Below are 26,306 nucleotides of genomic sequence, written 5' to 3' on the forward strand. Positions count from 1 at the left end.
GAAAATCATGGCCTGGTGACGTCAAGAGGGCGGGCTAAACTTGTATTAATTGCTGTTATCAAGGTAGCCCACAGGCGATACATAAAAGCGGAAGTGAGGCATTTTGCCGTCAAAATAAAAGTTGACAGACTAATGTAAAAAAAGAATAGCATAACGCAGTTTCCCGGCCGTTTTATTATTATTAATTGAGATTGAAAGTTAAACTTTATCTTAAATTTAGCAAAACCTTATTTTAAAATAATTTATCCCGGATATCCCATGGAAAGAGAATACAAACTAAATTTAAGCCCATTGCTTGAAAACAAATCTATATGCACTATAATGTAAATTAAAAATCTTCAGAAAATGATACAGAAGGAAATATTCAGACAAGATGGGGGGAATTTTACAATTTAAGAGCAGTAAAAATATATTTAAAAAGAAAATTAAAAAAAAAAGAATATATTAAATGTAGGTGCATAAGTCAATAACAATACACAAATCTGAAAATAAGAAGAGTGTAAGAAAAGATCGTCTCTGCACTTTACCTTGACCACTCTCAATAATGTTGCTCATCCAATTTCTGCCACACTTCACCGTGTGCATTGATAATCCTTTCTCATAATGTCAGAATGGCGCTGAAATACTGTGAAAAAGACATGTTGGCAAGAAAATAAACAAAGATGTTAATAAATTCAGTCTCATGTAAAATGTATGTTCTTTGAGTTGAATTAGAGGTGTACGCAGTATAAACCACTTATGACTTTATTTTGAAAGGTATATCCGGAAGTCCTATGCTCTTACTTTGGCTAATATCGATTTAGAACTTCTAGGCTCCAAATAGCTAGCCAGCTAGCCGAAGGAGGCTAGTATTTCTCCTTCTCACAAAACTGGGTCGACAATAAGCTGTTTCTCAAATTACTAATGCAGATATACCACTCTTGTTCTCAGCAAATCTTTGGGATTGACTGATTGCGTCCCAAATACCGTGTTGTGAAGAAACGGATGCGTTTTAAAATAGCGAAATATACCGGCTGTACCAGCAAACTGTAGCTGGCTAACGATAGCTGTTAGCTTCGGGAGTACAGCAAGTTAGGCGGCTGGCTAGGAAACCATTACTGTAGAGGCGGCTTCAGACCGCCGGCTGTCGAGCTACCTGTGTCAGTCAGTTGCCATAATAGGTAAGATGGCTTATGTTTGCTACCTACTGCTTCTATGTTGTTGACTGGTTCAGAACTTTTAACACAGTTTTAACTGGCAGTGATCAACTTGTTTTGCGTCTTGTCAAGGGTAAAAAAAAATAACAAGCCAGCTAACGTTAGTACTGTCAATCTGTTAAGTTAGCAGGCTAGCTAGCTGATATCTTTTACTTGTCTCTGTACTTTTATGTCAGCGTACCGGAATACTGTCAAAATAATGTGCATTTCTCATGCCGAATTTACAAGATGATGCACCGCTTCAAAATTATAAAATTATTATAAAGATTTAAACTGTAGAAGAGCTTTTAACAGTGTTTTAAAACTGTAAATATGGCTGACATTTTACTCTCGAAATAAGGGCACTGATCTGTTGAGACCGTTGTATTGCTGAAGCTGATTGGCTCTGGAGTGGATCAGTCATACTTTCCTGACAGCTGATTGGATGTGTCCGTTGTGTTGTGGCTAGTGATAGTAGTTGCCAACAGTTAATGAGATAAAGTCGAGAATAATCTACAGACAATTTTTCTCTGTGTTTAGACAGTGAAGAGTAAGCGTCAGGGCGACAGTTAGTTAGCTGTTAATACGTTGCTCTATGCATTTAGTTACCGGCACTGTGTGAGCAAGTGTGCTGTGAGTTGAGGTGTGTGAAGGAATGTTCACGCTGCAGGTGACAGTCCTGCCTAATAACACTGTGTAGTAACATACAACGCATGACAGGTGTGTTTTGAATGACTTAATATGTCAAGAAGTTCAAAGCAAGTTTAGCGTCGTTGTTGTTTGGCCTTGTTACAACAATGGCATTAATTTGCTTTAGTTCTTGATCAAAAGAGGGAATTAATCGGCAGAGAATAAATGTAGATAGATAGAAATGACAATTTAATATATATTTTTTGTTTTAAAATGGCGTGCCCTAGTTTTGCATGAATACAACAGAATACCAGTCCGTGTAAACTTACCTGCAAATGTCACTTCAGTCCGGTTAGATGCTGCTGTGATGTTTACTCTTTAGTGCTGCTAACAACACACTGTCTGTCCATGACATCTAGGCTACAGTCAAGTTTGTTTGCTTAGTCTCTGTTGCCCACTCATAGCACCAACACTGGCAGCCCGCCAGCTGCAGTCAATCAAATACAGACACTCTCACCCCTGCAGCGAGTTGAGAGGAAAGGAGCATTTCTGATATTTCTCCAAAGGTCTATTTTCTTCCCTTTTTTAATAATAAGAACTATTAACAATATATTTAAAAAATAACTTGGCATTTTGGACTACAAAAAGGGATAACTGAATGTGATTTCAGTTGGACTTTAAATGGTGAAATAATGGCAGAACATTTTCATATTTTGCTGTATCATCATCAAATGGTTTTTGCTGTGCAGTATACAAAATATATTAACTATTATTTCCAGTCTGACACCAAAGACTTCTCATATTATATTTGTTTTCTCTTTAACCACTAGGAGGGAAATTGTGATCAGTGGCCTATGAGGAAGCCACGTCGAAAATGCCAGGCGGCCGGAGGAGGAGGAGGAGGGGGTGGTGGGGGTGAAGTCAAAAAGTCCAATGGGACAGCTGCCGGGCGTGGGGGTGCCCGCCAGCGATCTCCCTCGCCTTACAGCCTCAAAGCATCTCCAAGCAGAGAAACCCTGACCTACGCCCAGGCCCAGAAGGTGGTGGAGGTGGAACTCGATGGTAGGCTTCACCGCATTTCTATTCTGGATCCCCTGGAGGTCATTACTGAAGATGAGATGATGGCTCAGGACATTAGTGAGTGTAACAGCAACAAGGAGAACAGTGAGCAGTCCTCATCTCCCACCAGCAGCGCCCAAACAGCCCGCAAACCAGTCACACCCCGAGGCCGCAGGAAAGACTCTAAATGTTCGTCTATCAAGGCACCGCCACCTTCCAAGAACCACTGCCCCAATTCTCAGCTACAAACACCTGAAAAGGTACACACAGCACACCATCATCACATGACCCTCCCTGAGCCTAAGTTTCGTGTGCTAGAAACCTTCACGCCAGTGGAGGCTCCTCCACTGCCTACAGCATATTACCGCTACATTGAACGTTCAGCTGAGGAGCAGGAAGGTGAGGCAGAATACGACATGGACGAAGAGGACACCGCCTGGCTGGAGATGGTCAACTCTGGACGAACGTCAGAGGGTTACTCCGCTGTCTCACCGGACACCTTTGAGCTGCTGGTGGACCGACTGGAGGAGGAAGCGTACCGGGAAGCCCGCAGCCGGGCGCCCTCTCAGACCACTGTTGACGATGATGCCTTCTGCTGCGTGTGCCTGGATGATGAGTGCCTCAACAGCAACGTCATCCTCTTCTGTGACTCCTGCAACCTGGCTGTGCACCAGGAGTGTTATGGAGTGCCCTATATCCCTGAGGGCCAGTGGCTGTGCCGCTGCTGCCTCCAGTCCCCTCAGAAACCTGTTGACTGTGTTCTATGTCCAAACCGTGGCGGCGCCTTCAAACAAACAAGTGACGGCCGCTGGGCACATGTGGTCTGTGCCATCTGGATTCCTGAAGTCTGCTTTGCCAACACAGTGTTTCTGGAACCAGTAGAAGGGGTCAATAACATTCCCACAGCACGCTGGAAACTGACCTGCTACCTGTGCAAGCAGAAGGGCCGCGGCGCATCTATTCAGTGCCACAAGGCCAACTGTTACACTGCGTTTCACGTCACATGTGCTCAGCGCGCTGGCCTCTTTATGAAGATCGATCCAGTGCGCGAGACGAACGTCAACGGGACCATGTTCTCCGTTAAGAAGACGGCGTTCTGCGAGGCCCATTCACCACCGGGACAAGAAACCGCATCAGATGAGGAGAGTGAAGGAAGAGTGGTGGGCAGCAGAGGGAGGGCTAGCAGAGGACGGAGTGCCTACACAGAGGGGCCGACTACACCAAAAAAAGGCAGGAAATCTGATGACGATGGCAAAACGGATAAAAAGAAAGGGAAGAAGGGCGCCGAGTCAACAGCTCAACAAACTGCTTCACCACAAGTGATAGTACCTCAGATCCCCACGAGCAGGTCAGATTTTCTTTTCTTTGTTTTATGTTGTTGTTCATTAAAAGTTTAATATGACCAAGGTGGTTTTCATCAGATATGAGTCATGTTGACAATACAACCCACCTGCATCTACCTCTGTTGTACAGGCTGAATATCATCTGCAAAGGAATCATCTTCCAGAGGAAAAACCAGTTCATGCAGAGGCTGCATAACTTCTGGTTACTGAAGCGTCAGTCGAGGAACGGCGTGCCGCTGGTTCGGCGTTTGCACTCTAACATCCAATCCCAAAGGAATACGGAACAGGTCAGGGCAGGAAACAACTGCAGCCTTGGCACTCCAGTGATTACATTTTTGTGATGTTTTCAGCATTATTTATTAGGCCACTGTCTCACCAAAGTTAACTGATTGCCTTCAGATACACTTCTGGTACAGTATTTAACGCTCAAAATGTTTTCTTATACATTGTAGCCTGAGGTGGACGAGAAGGTTTCTGCAGCAAGAGAGGCACTGAGATATTGGCAGAAGCTTCGGCACGACCTTGAAAAAGCCAGGCTGCTGGTGGAGCTCATCCGCAAGAGGGAGAAACTCAAACGAGAACAGGTGTGGCATGGAGACTAAATGTATTTGCTATTCAGGCTTGTCAATTCACCATTTACCCTTTTTTTTTTGTAAAAGCATAAAGGTCGTTGTACCGAATACAGTATCTCAAGGCTGAAATGTAAAAGTTTTAAATTACATGGAAACAGCAGGTAGGTGTGGTTGGAAGAAAAATGTAAATCACTTGATCACTTGAAGGGTTTTCTTGAATGTACTCTGAAGTGCTGAGATGGTTGGATGCTCCAGTTGTCTGTGGATGTTGAACTTCAGATGATACTCTGATTGTCCCTCGGACATGTTTTCAATCTTATTGTGTTGTCATATTTAAAAAAAAAAAAAAAAAAAACATTGTTGTGGTTAGTTAACATTGCACGGCCCCTCGAAAAATAACACTTCACATTGCTTCTCTTCAGTTGAGCTTCCAGCGTGGATGCAGTGTCCACATATGTTGACGTCATGTGCATATCGTCTTAACTGCAGGTCAAGGTTCACCAGGCAGCCCTGGAGATGCAGTTGACCCCGATGTTGGCGCTGCTCCGCTCCACTCTGGACCAACTACAGGAAAAGGACACAGCCCAGATCTTTGCACAGCCTGTCAACATCAAGGAGGTCAGACATGTTACATCACTGACACCAGATGCTCGCACGCAGTTTATAAAGAGTGGCAGAGTGGGAGGACTCGCTGGTTCTGGACATGTTTTTTCCTCATATTTCATTGCACCTTTTTAAGATATTTTTTAAATCACACACACATTTTTGGTTAACTGAGAAACATGGGACTCTCTGATAATGTAAAGACCCTAATGGTTTATGTTCACACCAGCAGCCTCAATTATTTTAGCTGTGTTTCTGAGAAATCTCGTCTTGTCATGTTGGCGAACGGTTCTAAATAACACAGTGGACATGAGGCTGTCAGAGGTCTGTGAGTCACAAGCAAGAAAATCAAAACACGGGTTAACCTGAACAAATTTTTTCCACATGTCTGTAGTTGGTCATAATTTTCAGATTGAAACCAAAACTTATGAAACATGGAGCATATCCTTCTTATATGATACAACTTATTATTAATGGCACTTCGTGTTACGTTGCTCACCAGTTTTTTACACTTCAACAAATTTGTCTTTTATTTTCTAATATGCATCGATTCCTGTGATTAACATGAGGAGTTATGTCTTGTGCTCAGGTCCCAGATTACCTGGAGTTCATCAGCCAGCCCATGGACTTTTCCACCATACGCGTTAAGTTGGAGAGTCACGCCTATCGCTCAGTGGCTGAGCTGGAGGCCGACTTCAACCTTATGGTGTCCAACTGCCTCCTCTACAACGGCAAGGACACCGTCTTCCACCGGGCAGCGCTGCGTCTTCGTGACTTGGGCGGGGCCGTACTGCGCCACGCACAACGACAAGCCACCAACACCGGCCTGGACCTGGACACTGGCATGCACCTCCCAGAGTCACCGCAGAAAAGAGACTTTTACAGCTGCACCTGGGAGGATGGTGAGTCACTGTGGCGGCACCTGAGGACACACGCTTGTCCTTAATATAAGATAGTGTGTGTGTGTGTGTGTGTGTGTGTGTGTGTGTGTGTCTGTGTGTGTGTGTGAGAGATATTAGAGATATTAGAGATATTAGATTTGGGAAGTTGCCAGGAGAGAAGTGGGTCTTGCATCTTTTACTGGATCATAATTTTTGAGAAGTGATTTTAGTTAGACAAGTTAGTTAGTTTAGACAAATTCTGTGATTTTTGAGTCAAAGTATTTGTGTCTTAGATTAATTTGTTGATAGGTTGCTGCTTAATCATCCTCGTGATGGAGATGTAAAGGTTGCTACAGTACACTGTCTCTGTAGACAGTTGTGCCATTTTGTCTTTATGTAAAACTTTGAAGTGCTACCACCTTTTCCATGTTCAGTATTCTGGTTATATACAGTATATATTGAAGATAAAGTCAATGTTGGGAGTCTCTTTTCTTTTAAATTTGTCAGAAAAAAAATCAGTATTAAACTCATATTTGTCGAACTTCATGGAACATGGATGCTAGCTGCTCTGTTAGCCTAACTCCTGTCTGTTGTGTGCAGTTGACAGTGTGCTGGATCCAGATAACCGGCTTCACATGACCGTGGAGGAGCAGCTGAAAGAGCTGCTGGAAAAGCTGGACTTTGTCTCCTCCATGCGATGCAGCGGCGCCCGAACCCGACGCATCCGCCTGCTCCGTCGCGAGATCAACAACATCCGCTACAGGCAGGGCCAACACTCCCGCCACAGCCTCCACAACGGACACCTGAAGGAAGAGGACGAGGACGAGGACGACGAGGAAGACGAGGACAAAGACGCCAAGGCGGATAACGGCCTTTCGTCTTCAGACAAAGGTGGGTGATGAAAGGCACTGACGTTTCAACAGTTATGAAATTGCCAATGCATGTACCTTTTTTAAAAGCCACTTTTTTTCAATGAGACCAGTTGTGAACATGAGCTAACGGAACATTGTCCTCAGGTAATTGAGCCAGGGTCCCCCCCACGCACCAACCCCAACCACCCCACTGTCTCCAGTCTAGTAAGTAGGGGCCCACAGAGTCTCGTTAGCCATGGCTGCCTCACAACTCCTCTCTCCCAGTGCACTCTATGTCTGCACCTCTTCTATACATCACTGTCATGGACTCACCACTCTCCATTGGCCACGTACAGTCATGCCATATCATCCCACTTACTACAGGCTAGTCCAGTCAAACAGTCTTGTCACCGTAGAGGAGGGCGGCAGAGCACCTGTGATTTGTGTCAGTAACGTCATGAAATGCTGCCATGTTACCATGTTGCTGGTGTACAGTTGTGAGAGCAAAGTTATTTATTCACTCGTCTTGACAAGGTCCTCCATATCTGCAGAAAACCTCAACTCCCTTTGGACTGTGGTTAGACTGTTAGAATGAAATGTTAATCATTACGAAGGGACACCATTTTCCAGTGTGAATACTACACCACCACATCACACTACATACTAAGTGGACATTCATTTCAAATAAGTGCTGAGTGAAATGGAATTTCATTTTTTCTCCTCTCATCTTCCAGAAGATCTCAAATCCACTTCACCGCCAACACTGGAACCTACAGGGCCGGCTCCTCCTCCGCGACAGGGAGACGCACCTCTGGAGCCTCCCACCCTGCGGCCAATCACAGGGGAGCCCCAGTCCCCCAGCTGGCCCTGCAAGCGCTTAAAGATGGACAGCGATGTCTCAGACGGCGCCACAGAGAACATTAATTGCACTAAAATGCGTGAGCGGCCGGCGTCGCCACCTCCCAGTTTGCACAGTGAAGGGCAGGCGGTGGCCAACGGTCTGCCAGAGCTCAGCACCCCCCCGCGGCCCACCACCGGCGGAGTCGGGCGACGGACCTCTGTGTTATTCAAAAAGGCAAAAAATGGAGCAAAGCTGTTCAGAGACAGAGACAATCCTTTGATGAATGGAAAGGGGCTGCAGGACGAGAACGCAGGCAACCCCCCCACAGCACCCAACTCCACAGCCAGCACCCCATCCTCCACACCTTTGTCCACTCCTTCCAAGACGCCACAGAAAAGCCCAGGACCCCCCGCCCTCAACGAACAGTGGACCCCCAGTCGAGACACGTGCTCAGACGGGGAGCTAGAGAGGACACCAAACCACACACTGGAAAGTGGTGAGCGGCTTTACATGGTTACTGATATTAGAGTTCATCAGTTTGTAATCTGTTGAATTCGCATTTGATGTTAGCCACCAGTCCATTGTCTGAAGAGTCTTGGTACAAATAACGTGACACAAAAAAAAATAAGTGGAGGAAAGTACGAGTTGTTGGAGCGCAGTTACAGATGTTTGAGTTTCCCATCTTTCTCAACTTGTCTTTTCATCAGTTTTCATCATCATCTGTTTTTCTCCTCGGGTTAACAAGCTCACACTGATGATTTTAAACATGTCGAGGTTTAGTTTGATCAGCTTTCATGTATTCTTTCTCTTGTGATGTGAGGAAACAAAGCGAGCTACTCGATCACAGCAGTAGGAGCATGTTGGAGCACCACCACCCTTATTATCGATGGCCCTGTTTAGACCTGGTATTAACATGCGTCTCAGGTGATCTGTGGTCAGCTCTTAAGTTCAGGTGTGAACGCACATGAAACGCACATTTGAGATCCCATCTGGACCACATCCTTTCAGCAGCATGAATACAGATGTGTCCTGGTCCACACTGAAGGACCGCCCACTCTACTGACGTCCTCTGACACAGTCTAATTAGGCCCGCCACAGTTTCATAACCAACTAAAAAAATATATCTATCTCCTCACTGTAGAGCTGTGTGCAGTGCTTTGATTCTCTCTCTCTCTCTCTCTCTCTCTCTCTCTCTCTCTCTCTCTCTCTCTCTCTCTCTCTCTCTCTCTCTCTCTCTCTCTCTCTCTCTCTCTCTCTCTCTCTCTCTCTCTCTCCTCCCTGCATGTGTTGTTGTTTTCATTGTGACTGAGAAAAAACTAAATATATCCTCTTCTCTGTTTTCTGTCTGGTTTTTCCTCCTGCTCTTGTTTTTCCAGCAGCAGCTGTTCTGACGTTTCCCTCTCATTTACTTTCAGGACTGACCAACGGCTTCAACAAGCACAAAGATGGCGGCTCTGATGCTGAGTACAGCCCTTGCCCGGTCCTCCACAAAGAGATGTAAGACATGATGTGTCTGCTGTTATCGCTTGTTTGGTTTTAGTCATGATTGACAATACGCTGACATCACACTGTGTTGTCTTACAGCAGCTCGCCACCCAAACGGAGCCTCGGGAAACCGGCTCTTTCCAAAGTTCCCTTCATGGAGATAGTGAATGGAGACTCAGATTACACCGGTAGGTTTTTCTTTCTTTTTTTTTTTTTTTTTTTTTTTAAATCAAATGGGTTTTTTTGTGTTACATCATAAACATCAATCTGCTCCAAATGTCATGTTCTATGTCCACAAGGTTTTAAAAAAATCACTTACCAAAAGGAAGAAATTTAAGTTCTATATTTGTTGGTCTCATGAATGTTCCCCTGATATGTGCTTCATGACCCGTTCACACATACGAAGAAGCTCTCTGCACACAGCCAATCAAAACACTGCTTTTAAACTGTACTTGCGTTTGCTTTCCTGGTCTTTCAGGGAACGGCAGCCAAACGTCTGAGGATGAGACGGAGCTGGAGTCTCTCGATCTGGTTTGGGCCAAATGTCGAGGATATCCCTCCTACCCTGCTCTGGTAATTCCCTTATTTCATCTAGTATTACTGACGCTCCACCTAACCTGGGTTGTCAACAGGTGCTGTAGCTTTTTATAAATAGGCAGCTTCCACCAAACCATATTTTGAGAATTTATAATCTCAGTGATTTCTTAGTGTTTAATTACAACTGTTTGAGGGTGCAGTGCCAGGAACAAACCAGAGGCCCCCCCTCTGGACTCACTGTGTGTTGGTTCCAGATCATCGACCCAGAGATGCCCGAGGACGGCCTCCTGCACAACGGGGTGCCCATCCCCGTCCCACCCAAAGACGTCCTCCGCCTGGGGGAGCAGAGACAGGAGGAGACCAACGAGAGGCTCTACCTGGTGCTTTTCTTTGACAACAAGCGAACGTGGTGAGTTTCAAATGTGACTAACTGGAAAACAAACTGCTCCTCAGACCCGCCGTCGCTGACCGGCTGGTCGAACCGTCCGGTCCCGGAGGATCATAACTCCCAGGCCAACCTGCAGCTCTAAAGAAGAAGAAGAAAGTTGTTATTGTGCCAATTCATTTGAAAAACCATGACTTCTTCATGAATAAATAAACGTATATAGTTTATATTATATGCTTATAAAGCTACATTGCAGATGAAGATTGCCTTCATGAGCTCTTACATCCTCTACTGTTGCACAAAACAACTTAAGTTTAACACTTAAGGTTTGATTTCTCCTCAGCTGAGGGTGTTGCACAGAATCTTTTTACAGCCGTAAAAGAGATTACTGCAGTGTCTAAACTCGGCTGTTTCCATGGAGACCGTTTGCTTTCTGTTTCCATGGAGACCGTTTGCTTGCTGGCATTAGCTTGTGATACCTGCTATCACTTTTGGGAAGCTGGCAACATTAAAGGAATGCGGCATTGAGGGCGTCCATCAGTTTCTCCCACGCTTCATTTTCTTCAGTCATCATCATGTTGCAGTGAAAACAGTCACAGGCACCTTAAGCTTTTTTTTGCAATGGTTTAATTAACTTTAAGTGATTCCTTGAGTATAAGGCTAAGATAAGGAGAAAACCTTAAATACTTTACATTTTCAGGAAACCTTAAGGAGAAGATTTAAGGCCACCTTTATTTCAAGGAAACCTTAACTAAGATTTTAAGGAAAAACAACACAATTTTAAGCACAAGAAACTGTTTTTATTTTTATTTACATATTTTATCATTTACTGTCTTGTCTATTTTCATCCTTCTATTCGGCATTCATTTTTTTTGTAAAGCACTTTGAGCTACATCTCTTGTATGAAAAGTGCTCTATCAATAAAGTTTATTATCATTATTGTAGTTATGTACGTTAACATCAAAGCCATAAAATGCATAGAAAAATTATACAATGTAAAGCAGTGGAAGTAAGCATCAGATTAATAGTCGACATGTGTCTCTGGTGTTGCAGGCAGTGGCTCCCACGTGAGAAGGTGACACCCCTGGGTGTAGACGACACAGCGGACAAGCTGCGCATAATGGAGGGCCGCAAGTCCAGCATCCGCAAGTCTGTCCAGGTGGCGTACGACCGCGCCATGATCCACCAGAGCCGAGTCAGCCACAGCCAAGGCTTCGTGGCGTCTAACTACCTGTAGAGGGCGAGCGTGAGCCCTGTGTGCACCCACGGCCGGCCACTTAAGTATTTCTCTTTGGTCTTAAAGCAGCAGGTGGGGGCGAGTCCCGCTGCGAGGTGAATTCGTATTCGCGCTGTGGTCTGAAGAGGTTGCCATGGCAGCACAGAGTCCAGGACTGTAGTTTCGTTACCAAACCACTAGTGTCTGACACCCAGAGCTGTGGTGTGTCTGCCTTTCGTGCCGTTGAGGATGTGGATGAAGTTGTAGCTGGGGTCGGTGAGGATTGTATGGAGCTGTCTGCTCACTCCAACCTGGATGTGTTGAAGCCGTGTGTCTGGATCAAACGTAAAAGAATTCCCCTCTATTTTGTTTAATGCTACTGCCAAGGAAACAAATTGTCAGAAAAGAGATTTGACATTTCTATGAACCACAGAAGATGAATGAATGGATCACTGCCATCTTTTATACAATAGCTTTTTACATTTTTAAATTTTCTTTTACAAAGACACTTGTATATTAAAAAGGCACACTTTGTGTACATATGTATGTGTATTATCAAACCCAATTTAATTTAATGTTGCTGTTTTAAAATGCGTATTTCAATCAACCCACACGGGGCAAAACGAGGCTGTGTATATTTGTGGAGATAAAATAATTCCTGACTTGCTGCAGTGTACTAAGGTTGTCTTTGATGTAATTTCATTGTGCTGTGTGTGAGTGTGTGTGAGTGTGTGTGTGTGTACATTCAGAGCATACAACACAATGAGCCGTTGTTCTTTATATTTGAATTCTCTTTTTGATACAGAGAGAAATAATTTATTTATGGAAGACAGAACTATAGAAATAAAGCTATATTGGTTAAAGTTGAGAATGAAATTTTATTTAAAACAAATGGAGTGAGGTTTAAAAAAAACAAAACAAACATGCAGCCAACATTTTAACAGATTAAATTTCACGCTCAGTTTGATGTTGATGATTTGACTCGGACCCAATCACCATCATTCACTGTTGACCCCCGCCAGAAGACTCTATTTATTGTCAAGAGCCCCATTTTATCAAATGGAAAAATACACCTTTATAAGCTTGTACTACCTGCATATTTTACCTGCTCACCAAATATTTTGTCTGAACCAGTATTTCCTCATTTTGGGATATAAATGCTCTATTAAAAGCCTTTTGGGATACTTAACTGCAGCTTTGTGTCGTGTTTTTTATTTATTATTTTGAGTTCATTTCTCTGGTGAAACTGTGACGTCAAATTGTCCTTCCACTGATGAGCTCCAGTTATCACACAGACTGCATTCTCCTTTTTATTTTAACAATGTTCAGCATAGTGAAAAGTACTGTACGTATACATGTTGGCTATAAACAACCAGTTATAAAAAAGACCTATAAACATTTCTTTGCTCAGACAAACTACAGCAGTCCACGAGCTAAAATTTAAATATGACTGAAGATTTGTGTGTCAGTTTTTCAGCAACAGGAAGTCAGGCCTGTTGATCCAACACTGTCAGATCAATATCGTGAAAATTTTGCACTTTCAAAATGTTTCTCAGCTCATACTTCAAAACCATCCGACTCCCCAGAGATGGCAGTGGTGGTGCGTCTCACTTCCGTCAGGGTCCGGGCTGCTGTCTCGTCAGGAGGAGGTAATTGTGACGGAGGGTTCGGAGCTCCGTCAGTCTCCCTAGCAGGCGGCCGAACCGCTGCGGTCCCCCTCGTGCAGCTCCGGCCTGGGCCCCACACACCCTGGACAGCAGGTCCAGGATCAGCTCCTGCATTTTCTCAACACAGCTGGCTGCCTGCAGGGACGCCCGGTCTGCGGGGGGAGGAGTGGGGGTGACAGATGAATCTTGTTTATATCCAAACACTGATTGACGTATTGAATTTTCCAGACAGCTACTATGTGAGTGAGGTTGAACACAGCTGTCAAACCCCTGCTGCAGAGCGCCTGATCGAGTCTGCAGTCGGGACCTTTGAGACATACTGAGTCAATCATTCACATGGTGGCAGATAGGTTTACACTGATTATTTACAGTTCAATAGAGCACTCGCATGTCTTGGCTGAACAGCTGATTGGATTATTTCAAACCAAACGCCCACAGACAACGAGAGAAAACGTACGGTACGCCCGGTCTGACCTGAGCAGAGCAGAGCTGTGGCGGTGAGCAGGCTGTACTCGGCCTCCGTCACCCGCAGCGTTTTCATGCTGTGGAAGAAGCTGAGCACCGGCCCGAAGAGATCCTCGCTGCCTCCTGTTCACACGAGCAAATGGGAAAATGCCTCATTCGTTTTCGTGTGAATCTCAAAGACTCCAGTTATTTTCTGAGTGTGTGTGTGTGTGTGTGTGTGTTTCTGGACTCACCTGAACTGACCAACGTGCTACTGCGGATGTTTTCCTTTGACTCTACATTTCTCAGCCAGTTGTGTGTTGACGTGGTGAAAAGCTGCAGGGCTGACGACAGGGAAACAGAAAAGATTTGTTCTGACTGACCTAATTAAAAGTAATTAATCTAGATTTCCTGAATTGATGTGTGCTTTCTGTGACGTCGGTGTGTCTCCTCCCCTGCTGTTTTATTCACCTGGACTGGGGCTCGCTGGGTTGTTGGAGAACTGCTGAGCCGAGAGCAGAAACATGACCTCCAGTGAAGAGATGGACAACAGAGAGCTTTGATCTGAGAAGTCCAGGAGCTCAAAACCTGCAACCAGAACATGACAGCTCACTGCTTCTGAACTAACAATAATACAGCATTTCTCTATCTATGTCTCCATTTAGTTTTTTTTTTACTCATAATCAAGCAAATGTTACTTTTTTGTCTGTTTAGAAACCAAATAAAAAAAACATCACATAAGTGTTTCCTATTTGAATGTGGTATTATCAGGTGTCATGTCTGCAGCCGCCCACTGCTACTATTATCATGATCAGTCTTATTATTTTTATTAACCTCCGTTTTCACCTGTGTCTGTTTATTTGTCAGTAAAAAGTCCTGAACTTGGGCGTCGAGTAGCGTAGTGGTTTAAGCAGGCGCCCCATGTGTAGAGGCTACAGTCGGCCCCGGTTCAAATCCCGCATCGGACGGCCTTTCGCTGCATGTCACTCCCCCTCTCTCTGCCTCCCCGTTTCCTGTCACTCTCCACTGTGCTGTCCATTAAAGGCATAAAAGCCCAAAAAAATATACTTAAAAAAAAAAAAAAAAAAGTCCTGAACTGATCTGCACCAAACCTGGTGGCGTGATGGGGGAGGAGGGGGCGAATCATCTCTATGTGGAATATGTCTATGTCTCTTTCCTCCTGTAATTCAGGTTTGAGGTGCATCTTACTAGAAATCATCCAATTACATTTCAAAATAAAATGTAACCTCTCAATATCTAGAAAAATGCAAATATTTAATAATAATAAAAAGCCAAGTCCATTCAAATCATCTGTCTGAAGTCATGAAACCAAGTCAAAGTCTTTGGGTCACAGTATATCATAGTCACATGTTCCTGTCCATTTTACCTGGCACTGTCCTGGCAAACTGCAGCAGCCTTTGCAGGTGTGGTGACACAAGACCAGACAGGACCTCCCCTTCCTCCGCGTACGGCCACTCCAGCAGCTGAGCACAAACACACCAGACATCGTGAGGACGGCATGAAACGTGTGAATGTGTCTCTGGGGAGATCGGGTGATGTTTGACACGCGGGGACCTACCCTTCCGTGGCTGCCGTTCTGTGCTCGGTACAGTCGATGAGCGTCCACCATCCGGTCCACGATGTACTTCTGTTCTCGGGTTAAACTGGCCGACACAGCCTGGTGAAGACGGAGGTTCACACACGGCGGCATTAAACAAGGATTATAATATCCCCTATGGTAAAACTACAAGGTATAAAGACTGAGATAAACGTCGACTTGTCGGAATCTGACCACCTGTGGGGGAGGGAGTGTTATACCTGTCTTTGTTTTATCATCAAACCAGCAACCAACAAGTAACTTATACAACCATCCAATTAACCAGCCAGAAAATGACCCCATCTAAAAAAAACTAGAATTACCACCTCGTGGTTGTATCCCTCCGCCACTCAGACTAGTTCCAGATTTACATCCTTGTTAATCCAGAGTCATATAAAATATTAACCATCTGTGTGAAAGATATTATTCAGTCAGTCAGTAATGTCTACAGTGTTCATCATCTGTTTTTAGCATTTTTACATGCTAATTGGCACTTAACACAAATAGTTTTGTATTGGACAAAGAATAATAATCGCATATGTACATATATTTTATATATACATGAATTTCCCCTAGGGGATAAATCAAGTATCTATCTATCTATCTATCTATTTATCTATCTATCTATCTATCTATCTATCTATCTATCTATCTATCTATCTATCTATCTATCAATATATTGAATTTCCATAAATGAAATATATGTACATGTATTATAAAAGCACATATGTAAAAATCATATATGAAACCTTTTAGAAATTGGAATAATTTCATATACTGAAATATATATCCCACCCATACAAATGTGTACATAAATATATATCCATCCCAAAACCTGTCAATATATATATATATATATATATACATATATATATACAGTGGGTCTCAGTGGGTCTGAGACCACTTCCCCAGAAGGAGGACAGACATGTTTAAAATTAATGAGAAATTAATGAGTAAAACATACATAAACATATAGAAATTTCATATGTATGTTGTTTTAATAAACTTGTGTAAATGAATTTAACATATAATTAACATATATGGTCACAACATGTTATACCATATAAAAATTCATCATAAAGATATTTTGAAATATAAATGTTACTATGGGTATTTCATCATTCGTGATATATATTACATTTGTGTATGTGAATACTGCTGCACCTCCTCACCTGTCCAGGTAGTCTGCTGGTCGAGCTGACCCTCCGGCTGTCTGTGTTCTCCTCCTCGTGTCCTCTGCCTTTCCCTCCTTTCCTCAGTCTCTTGGATTGGCACTGCACCTCCGTCAGAAGACCTGCGGGAGGAATATACATGTTCAGTCAAATGTATATTGTCTCAGGAGGTGCTGGTGACTCTCACTCATCTGCTGGTTTTTATTACATTAAGTTAAACGTTTGATTTCCTGTAGTTTAATTCGATATCTCTTACACTCAGCCAGCATTCCCACGGCGCGACACTTCCTCAGCCGGCAGTCCTGGCACTTCCTCCTCATGTACATGTCCATCTCACAGCCCCCTCCGCTCTTACAGTGATACACGGCGTTTTTAGTCACGCTACGCCTGAAAAAACCTACAGCGACGGGAAGAGAAGAACCGGGTGAGGTTGAAAGGAAAGGTAAATAAAGAAGAATAAATAAAGGAGACACAGCAGGGGGGAGAGATACCTTTACATCCCTCGCAGGTGAGAGCGTTGTAATGATACCCTGACGCTTTATCTCCACACACCACGCACAGCTCGTCCTGACTTCTGCCCTTCCCTCCCGACCCCACCCGCGACCTCCGCCCCAGAGGCAGTCCCACCGCCCCGAGCCCCTGAACCAGACCTCCACAGTGGGGCTCGGGGCTGGGATCGCAGGGGGCCTCCAGGCAGTGAGAGCTGTACAGGTACTGGGGGTGGCAGAGCTGCGAGGAGGAAGAGGAGGAGGACGGTGAGGAGGTGGAGGAAGGCGGAGGGCTGTAGAGGGTGAAGGGCATGTTGCCGGGGCTGTACTGTTGTTGGCTGTAAGGGAGCAGCTGGAGATCGGGGTCCTGCAGGGGGTACCCCAGGGGGTCGGCCAGCATGTCTGAAATGGAAGAAAATGGAGCTCAAACATTCACTAGGACTCAAGGACGAACTGAATAGATTTTGGTGGACAAAGGTCAAAGGTCACTGTGACCTCACAAAACACATTTTTGGCCATAACTCACAGATTCATTCACTAATTATGACAATAATTAGTGAATTTCACTCAAATATCTATAAGGATAAAATGAAGTGATGATATTTTATATCCAAATGGTCAACGGTCAAAGGTCGACTTCACTGTGACATCATAACGTTCTGATTAAACACTGTAGCTCAGGAAGGAGAGACTGTGACCATATTTCCTGCAGCCTGGCTGGTTGGCGGAGGGATACAACCGTGAGGCGGTAAATTCTAGTTCTACATTGTGTTCAGGTTTGTGATCTGATTCTGAGTTCCTTCACAAAACCAAACTAAACATGTTCAGACATTTAGATCTGGTGTTTATAAAAAAATACATGATAAGGGAACCTGAACTTCCTGGACAGCAGAACAAGTGGCGTTGCTCGACTCTATTCCAACAAACTGTCTTTGTTTCCATCACCACTCTAAATGATGAGGCTGATAATATTCTGTTTTTCTTATTGTCAACAAACCTCCTAAAAAAAACTAAATCAATAATGAATTGATCGTAACAACATTAGCACATTCTGTATATCTCATTGAGTCAATCAATAAAGACCGTCACTGGAGCAAAACCGTATTAATCCACTGAAAACACTCCTCAGTAAACGCATTCTTTACTTCTGTTTGAGTGACGTTCGCCAAAAACTACAGTGCCAAACTGTTTCAGGAACTTACTGTGCCTTTTTTAAAAATGAAACTATCTTTTTTAAAGATTTACATCATCAATAAAAACAAATGCAGACAAGGTAGGAGTTTCACCCCTCCCTGACATCCTGGTTTAAAATAACGTACAACATATCCAGGAATAATATGAGTGACTTGATGATTATATGACGCTGTAATAAACCTGAATCACCCTTTTAATGTGACAGGATGCTTATCCTTCCCAAGAAAGTGAAGTTATCAGCATCACGAGTTAAAAAGTTGCCGGAGATCGATTGCTTTTACGTGACAGACACGTAAATGAACGTTTCAAGGGACACAGTTACGCTGTTGCAAGTCAAAGAGCGTCACAGGAATGTGGGTCTTACGTGACTCGTGTGACTTCACTGCTTTTATAGCTCTTGGGGGATACAATAAAAGACTGGAGTGAGACCTTGTGAACTTGTTCAGACTGCTGAAACAGGATGCAGCTGACAACTCCCAGTGCCATTTAAGATTTTTTTTTTTGATCCTCTTTTCTGGACGCTTCAGTCAGTCCGTAATGTTCGCTCAGTGTTGCGACGGCACTTGAAAACATCTCTGAGTGAGGGTGAGCAGCTTGTGTTTTGCAAGTCCAAATCTCTGCTGAGAAAACATGTGACCACTGGCCGCTCCGTAAAGAACCAGCTGGACCGGCACAACTGGGACTGCTGTGGGATCTGTTATGTCCTGCGTGAAAGGAGAGCCCACCCAACTGTCGGGGGTCTGGGGACCGCCGCAGATGGAAGTATTAATGGTAAAACATGAGAGCTGATAATTATATAGTATTACGTGCAAAATGTGTGAGTCCCGTAGCTCTGTCACATTGTTAAAGGTGAACGTCAGTGATCTGGCGATGCATGTCCACACAGACTTTTAGTCCCTCATTCAAAAACCACTGGAACCAAGTCTTCCCATAATGCAACTCAGTTTTTGGTTAGGCCCCCCTCCTTCTGATAAATGCCCCCCCACCCCTCACCCCTAGTGTGTAATCCAGGCTTTCTGTTAAAAAGTCACAAAGCCCGAGCAGAGATAACCCTGATGACCAGTGATGGATTACTTAATGGGGCTACTGTGCAACGGCCCGGGGGCCCCACAGGTCCAAAGGCTCCGGGTCCAGTCACAATCCTTAAACCTCTCCCGTTCGTCACGTCTCAGATTTCTAAAGAAATGAATCAAACAAACAAAAAAAAAAAAACACTTCCCACGTCTCCTGCTCGTCACCTTCAACATCTTCTCTGCTTGTTTCTGCCTGTATCAGACGGTCAGCAGTGTCGTGGCCACGCACCTCAACCATCGGACTCAGGTGCCCTCTCATTTTATCAAGACGCAGCCAGAAGAATGTGGAACGCGCTGGCAACTCTCACCGCTTTATCCTGACAACATTTATTTTATTTTATTATGATGACAGAAACGTGGGAAAATTAAAGTGTAAACTGAACTCTAATCCTGCGTGGAGCTGAGGTGTCCTGCATAGAGTCACGAGGTCTGAGGCGATGCCACTGTCGCGATTTATCAGCCATCAACCTTCAGTCTTTACCGATTGAACACCGATGACTGATACAGTAAATAGAACTGATCGATTTGTTCCCACGGTGTAAGAACTTTTGAGGGTTTAGATTTTTAGTGGATCGACACTCTGCTCTGATGAAGCGAGTGTGTGAGTCAACAGAACCATCAGTTTAAAGGGCACTTAGTATCCCTCCTTTTGTCTTCTCTCTTCTTTCATTCTCTCTCCAGATGTTTCCTGTCTTTACCAGACTGTGACGGCGATGGTTCTGGGGTGGGGGGTGGGGGGTCCTTGCTTTCTCGGCGTGTGACAGAGCTGTGGTTCGTGCTGTTTGTAAACCATTTGAACGCTGTCTAAACACTCCTCAGCCTCCCTTCCATCCCACGCACGCTAGGGAGCAAAACAACACCAGCAAACTACCCCCCATAGCGGCCCATCCATCCACCCCCCACCCCCCCTTCTCCTTAGGGCTAGAGGGGAGACAACAGGGGGAATTTGTTGATGATACACATCAGTATAAATAGATCCTCCGATGCACGCTCAGCCTCCCTGTGTGCTGTGAACGCAGCGAGCGGCTGGAGCTCCTCAACAACTACTTCCTCCATCTCATCCTCATGAATAAATGCTCTGCATTTATCCATCAACTGTGAGAGCCAATGAGATGATGTGTAACAGTTTAATGTGTAATTGAGCCCCTCGCTTAAAGCAACAATCATGGAATAATTTACAAATGTTACAGTAGACGTAGAGCAGTACAAAAGAGTCACAAACTCGACTCAGTCATGTGTATTTCACAGCAATATCTACCTAAAGTTTGCTAAAGTAAGCTAACATTAGCCACCATACGCTATTGGTCGCACCAGAGCACATGAAGCCGCAGCTCTTCTGTCAGGAGTTAAATCAGCTGACACATGTTGAAAGAAGAAGAAGAAAGTGCAGCACGTCACTAACAAAGGTCAATAATAGTGATCAGAAACATGGATAGGAGTGATTCAGTTCGGACTGAGGTCACAGCAGTGACTTTCTCTTTTTATTTAAAAAGAAACCCTGGTGGTTTCAGACCAGTGCGCTGATGGTTCTGTTTTTATTTGCTCAGGTAAAAACTGTCAACAGTTTTAATTTCTACTAAAGAAACTGTGGATTATTCAGAATGAACAGGAAAACTGACTCTAGACAGAGATTACTGCTTCTGAATTTTATAGATGTCATTCTAATTTTTTAAAATTAAATTAACTTCATTCATTGTATTGGGAATCTTATCAGTGAATATCTTCAAAAAGTGGTCAGATTCAACCAAAGCTAAATGACGTAAATGAGAAAATGTGGTTTGTTTACAACAGCAGAAAATCAAATGACACCAGCTCTCTTTGCTCCTGGTCTCCTTTCTATACCAGGTAAGAAATATCTAACTGCATCATTTGAATTCGTGCACCACTGACCGTTAATGCTGAAAAGTGCTTTGCAAATAATATTCAAATCACACAAGACGCGAACACTCACGTCTGAATATCCAGTCTCTCATGCACTTAAATTTAACCAGTGGTTTAATTGTTTTGGTCTCGCACACCGACAGTTCAGTGACCAAGAGCATCTTCAGCTCTCTCATCAGTCCATCCTCACTGTTTTATCTATTACTGTCAGAATTCAAATGTTTAGGAGAGAGAAGACTCACCGTAGTACTGGAGCTGCTCGGTGGAGCAGTAACCATCCGAGGCGGAGAGAAACCCCCCTGCTGAAAAGCTCATCTCCAACTCGGTCCACTCTCTCATCTGGACAGAAGATCCTCTCCTCAGCTAGTAATACAGGATCTATCTTCACACACACACATGCAAAGAAATAAACACACACACACAGAGACAATTACTCAGAGGATTCACACAGATATGAAGGATCTGGGAAGTGCGGAGACATTCCTCAATCCCCAAGATGCGTTCAGGTCTCTTAGCTGTCCAGGCTGATATCCCAGCCTATTTTTAAAAAAGCAGCAGAGAGGAAGAGCGCAGCTGAGGCTCTCTTGGTCTGTGGTGGATGATGTGCTGGAGGAGGTCTTAACCGTCCCCCGAGGGGGGGGGGGGGGGGGGGGGGCGAAAGGGAAAGCAGGGACACCCAGGAAGGACAGGGATGGGACTCTGGTCCAAACAGCTGGACCTGGCGGGGACTTCACAGATCAGAAGACAGAGGGTGGATGGATAGAGGGAAAGACGGAGACTTTATCCCTCATGGGCAGAGTGAGGGACACACTCGACACTCATGGTGTGTGTGTGTGTGTGTGTGTGTGTGTGTGCGCATGCATGTGTGTGTGCGTGCGTGTGTTGAGATTTGGACTGGATGGATGTATCCCAGAGTGCAACAGCTGGTCTGGGCGATGAGACATTTTCTCAATTTAATCTGATGATGTTGCACCAAAAAAATCTCATTAAATGAAATGTTAAAAAAAAGTTTATTTTTTTCACGAGCATTTCATGGACTGAATGCTGCACTTAATGTGTGTGTGTGTGTGTGTGTGTGTGTGTGTGTGTGTGTGTGTGTGTGTGTGTGTGTTTGTGTGTGTGTGTGCACATCCATGTTTGTCCTCGAAGCTTCGGGAGTGTGTTTACTCTGTCTTTTGTTTACCGCTGTTCTGTTTGTGCTGCAGTTAATATTGGACAGTGGTTAGATTTAAGGGGCCCGGGGACCTCGGCCTCCCCCACAGACAGTTAACCAGGCCGGGCAAAGAGCGAAAGGAGTGGAGGCCCTGAACCGCCCGGAGGAGACAGAGGAGTGACCTCAGCGCTGGCCTGTACATCTCCGAGCTGAGCTGTTTGACACGCAGCATGCTCACTGAGGATTAACTGCGCCCTCCCACCCACATATCATCGCTTTCACTGGCTCATTATGGGAACCAGGGCTGAGCGGCGGGTGGCGGAGGGGCGAGGGAAGAGCCAGTCATGGTCACCGAAGCCGTAGCCTTCAGTGGAGCGATCACACGATCGATCACGATGACAAACGCTACACGGTGTCTTTCTTTTGAAGATTGCGTCCAAAGGGTAAATTGGTACAAGTGTGGCCACAGTTCACTGGACGACACTGCCTCAAGATGAGCTGTAGTTCAGGGAAAAGTACAAACTTAAAGAAAACAAATACACAAATAAATGTGTCCTACACATCAAAAACCTGCTGTAACTTTTGTTCTAATATAGAAACAACTGAAATTTGCAAGGTTGAGAACGCCACATGTTCAAATACTCAAATTTTAAGAGATTTCTTAACTTTAAACACAGAGTGGGTGAAATCAAACTAAAGAAAACAAAACTCAATAAAAAATATTACATATAAAAAAAAACTGAATTAATTATTAAGGAGCATGAAATCCAAGTGTCATAAACACGGATGAATTGTTACATGGTGAAAAAAAGTATTATTTTAAGGCTTTCTGTTGTTGTTGTTGTTGTTGTTGTTGTTGTTGTTGTTGTTGTAGAGTTTTACCTTTTGACGGTCTAAGGATGGAAGGTGTATCCTGGTCAGAATTTGAAGCCCACTTACTCTTACACAAACTGTCTAGAAAATAATTGAATTGACTAGAATGGAGAAGAAAAATTTGTTCTTGTTGAAACGTGATGAAACAACAGGATTAAGAACCTGCACCCATACGAGCTGCACTGTGGTGCTTTGAGCTAAATGTTAGCACATCCCTGTAACCAGACAAAAAGTATTTGGTCTGATGATGGCACTAGAAGAAGAATGATCACAGTTCATCCTGTGGGGAACATGAACATGTGTTAGTTGAAACAATTTATCTAAAACCCACAAATGTCAAACTTCTGGTGGCAACAAAGTCACTGGACTTGTGCCGATCCGTCTGATAGTTGTTGAGGTATTTCACTCTAGCTCAAAATGGTGGACTGACTGAACTGCCACTGATTTTATATACACTCACTAAGGTTCCTAAATTAAGTGAACTTGCAGTGAAACTGTCTCAGAACTATCTCACTGTGTATTTTTCAGGGGCAGAACTTTTAACTTGCTGCTTTTCAAACTGAGTTCAAGTCAAAATCAGTTTAGAAATTCGTTGTATTTGATGAATATTGTAAAACAGCTTTAAGAATCTCTTGTGTTGACTAAACAGCGCAGCATCATCTGCGTAAAAATGCCTCACAAACAAACGCCGCCATGATAGATCAGTGATGGTTTTGGGGATGGCGTGCACCAACTGTTGTCTACTGTTATTCCTCAGTTAAAGAGCAGCGAGTCTCGTGACCCCGTCCTCACATATGTGACAAAACGAGCCGTCAGCCGCTCCTCTCCGACCGCCTCCGACCTCTGAGGAATGGAAGGAGAGCAGAGAGCAGGCACAGTGACGCTAAACGATGGGGACGATATCTGAGAGCGTGCAAATGTCGCCATGGATCTTCTGGAGGTGTCACACTGCTGGACACATGGGGGGGGGGGGGGGGGGGGGGGGGGGAGAGGGGAGGGGGGCCCGGCTATGAGGGCTCGCCCCAGGGGAAATGAACATCACAAAAGGAGGAGGAGAGGAAGGATGGAAAAGACTTTTAAGCAGGGTTACTTCAAATGGACTCTGGAACGTTCCCTTAATTATTTTTATTTCTTTGCACCTACTCGCAGTGTGATGAGGTGAACATTAGAAAAAATAGAGGAACTTCTGGCATCTCCACTTTACACAAACTTAAAGAAACCAAAAAAAAAAAAACGAAGTCAACATCTCCTCTGTGGCTCAGACCAAAGAAAACAAACTAATGACATGTTCGAACCCTGAAACTCATTAGTCCAGAATCACTCACAGCACAAGCCTGGAGATAAATCCAACACGTCATAAATCCCTTCAGGACGTCGCCTGCTCTCTTTATCACGGGGGGCCGCTGGCTCGGTAGCTGCAGCTCGATAACGGCCCCGGACTGTTTACTGATCCTCGCAGGAAACTGACGCTCACATTAAAGTGGCCTCAGGATTTTGTGAGTAAAGTCCATAACTTATGTCTGAGCATATGTGTGTGTGTGTGTGGGGGGGGGGGGGGGGGGGGGGGCGTGTTTGACTATCACAAGAAGGAATGTAAACTGTCCAACATTAGTCATGTCCACTTAAAGAATTTGTTGGAGACAATTCCCTCTGTTCTGTGGAGGCTATTGTCGGATTGGACTTTAAAACTACACTCTTTTTTTTGTTGATTATAGAGGTTTTAAATGATGGATTTAACCAAATACACTGATAAATAAAAACACAGTATTCCTACTGGACTGCAGCTTGTAATAAGTGGCATTCATAATAACACCTGTAACATTAATCTACTAGTGTGAATTGGACAGAAAATCAGAGGCTGTAAGCAGCCGATCCCCTGCTGATGTTTTTACAGGATTCTTCTCACCTGGCCAACCATGTCGCCAGGTGTTTTCACTCTCACTATCCATACTGGATCACAGGTTTTTACTTATTTTCATTTTTTATTATGCATAAAGCTGCTTTTTTTAAAAACCTTTTTATACCTTTCCCTCGATCATCTAACGTCTTTAGGTGTTAATCTAAAGAACGGCAATACTGCAGCAGAACAATTACAAGCTGTAATGTTAAACATGCTTTTTTAATAAAAAAAACAAAAACAAAAAAATAAGCCTTTATATTCGATCGATTTCTCCCAGTTCAAAACTTCCTGTGTCCGGCTGCAGGACCTGAACCTGCTGATGCTCAGGTCACTAAACGCATCGTATGTTAGTTAGAGACAGAAGCTGTGAATTCACCGCTGATGAATCTTCTCGCTGTGTTCGAGCGTCCCGACGTCCTCTCGCTTCATCCAACTCTCACTTTTTGTAATGTTGACTGCAGCCCAGCCTCCATTCTCTCTCTCTCTCTCTCTCTCTCTCTCACACACACACACACACACACACACACACAAAGTAAACAGAACCTTTCAAATGAGACAGTTGCTCTTCATGTGTGTTTTAGCTGGACGCCCGGGACCCCGGATCAAAGATCTGTCAGAGGAACCTGTCAGTGAGGAGGAGAAATAATCAATACACATTTTATTTTTTTTTGAATGAGCTGGTGACCATGAAAAACAGCTGGGGGAACAACCCCGCCTGGAGGTTATGTGTGTCACCATGTGCGTCAATGATGGGAAATTGCAAATAACACATATCTACCATTAAAATTCCCAGTATGGGGCTCTTTGGTTGCACTAGGGATTTGAACTGGCAACGTTTGAGTCACAAAGGACCCCCTCCCCTCCCCTCCCCTCCCCCGCTGGTAGAAACTGAAATCATCTCATTAAGAAATTCCCAGTATGGAGTGTTTATAAACAGGCTCTTGTTCATCCCTGGTGATGGATGCATGCTCCCTATCACAGGCTCTTCCTGCTGACTCCCCAACCCGCTTAACAATCTCCCTGCCACTGTTTCACAACCACACACTCCAACACCCTCCACCTCCCTGTGCACGCACACGCACACATGCATGCGCGCGCACACGCACACACACACGCACACACACACTTACTGCACTCTTGATATTTTCAGCACTGACCTCGCTTCCTCGGTGGGTGGGCCCTTACTAATTTGAGTGTATGTGGTTGCATTATGTTTAATAGGGAGAGAAAATGTGTGTGTGTGCGTGGGTGTCCTGAGAGAGCAAGTGAGAGGCCAGTGTGAATCT

The 26,306-nt window shown here is 44.3% G+C and overlaps 2 protein-coding genes across 4 annotated transcripts; one reads left to right on the forward strand and one right to left on the reverse strand.

Annotated features, from left to right (window-relative positions):
* The first annotated feature begins 799 nt into the window (after positions 1-799).
* brpf3b (bromodomain and PHD finger containing, 3b) lies at positions 800-12,772 on the forward strand. Of its 2 annotated transcripts, none has more exons than XM_056384184.1 (13): positions 800-1,160; positions 2,636-4,212; positions 4,338-4,494; positions 4,660-4,791; positions 5,269-5,397; positions 5,972-6,284; positions 6,864-7,154; positions 7,849-8,451; positions 9,371-9,452; positions 9,540-9,628; positions 9,919-10,013; positions 10,232-10,386; positions 11,416-12,772. In XM_056384184.1, the coding sequence occupies exons 2-13, from the start codon at positions 2,660-2,662 to the stop codon at positions 11,597-11,599; spliced, it is 3,783 nt and encodes a 1,260-aa protein (XP_056240159.1). In that variant the 5' UTR covers positions 800-1,160; positions 2,636-2,659; the 3' UTR covers positions 11,600-12,772. The 2 variants fall into 2 exon arrangements, with proteins under 2 accessions (XP_056240159.1, XP_056240160.1); XM_056384185.1 differs by having other exon boundaries at positions 7,852-8,451.
* A 103-nt stretch (positions 12,773-12,875) lies between these two features.
* On the reverse strand, positions 12,876-25,544 carry nr1h5 (nuclear receptor subfamily 1, group H, member 5). Of its 2 annotated transcripts, none has more exons than XM_056384187.1 (11): positions 25,397-25,544; positions 21,337-21,472; positions 16,950-17,348; positions 16,715-16,855; positions 16,459-16,580; positions 15,269-15,367; positions 15,077-15,173; positions 14,161-14,277; positions 13,944-14,033; positions 13,720-13,833; positions 12,876-13,397 (listed from the first exon to the last, which is right to left on the reverse strand). In XM_056384187.1, the coding sequence occupies exons 2-11, from the start codon at positions 21,431-21,433 to the stop codon at positions 13,195-13,197; spliced, it is 1,479 nt and encodes a 492-aa protein (XP_056240162.1). In that variant the 5' UTR covers positions 21,434-21,472; positions 25,397-25,544; the 3' UTR covers positions 12,876-13,194. The 2 variants fall into 2 exon arrangements, with proteins under 2 accessions (XP_056240162.1, XP_056240161.1); XM_056384186.1 differs by having other exon boundaries at positions 21,337-21,476; positions 25,397-25,530.
* Between the last annotated feature and the right edge of the window lie 762 nt (positions 25,545-26,306).

This window comes from Seriola aureovittata, chromosome 9 (genome assembly GCF_021018895.1).
Source record: "Seriola aureovittata isolate HTS-2021-v1 ecotype China chromosome 9, ASM2101889v1, whole genome shotgun sequence".
Classification (NCBI taxonomy): Eukaryota; Metazoa; Chordata; class Actinopteri; order Carangiformes; family Carangidae; genus Seriola; species Seriola aureovittata.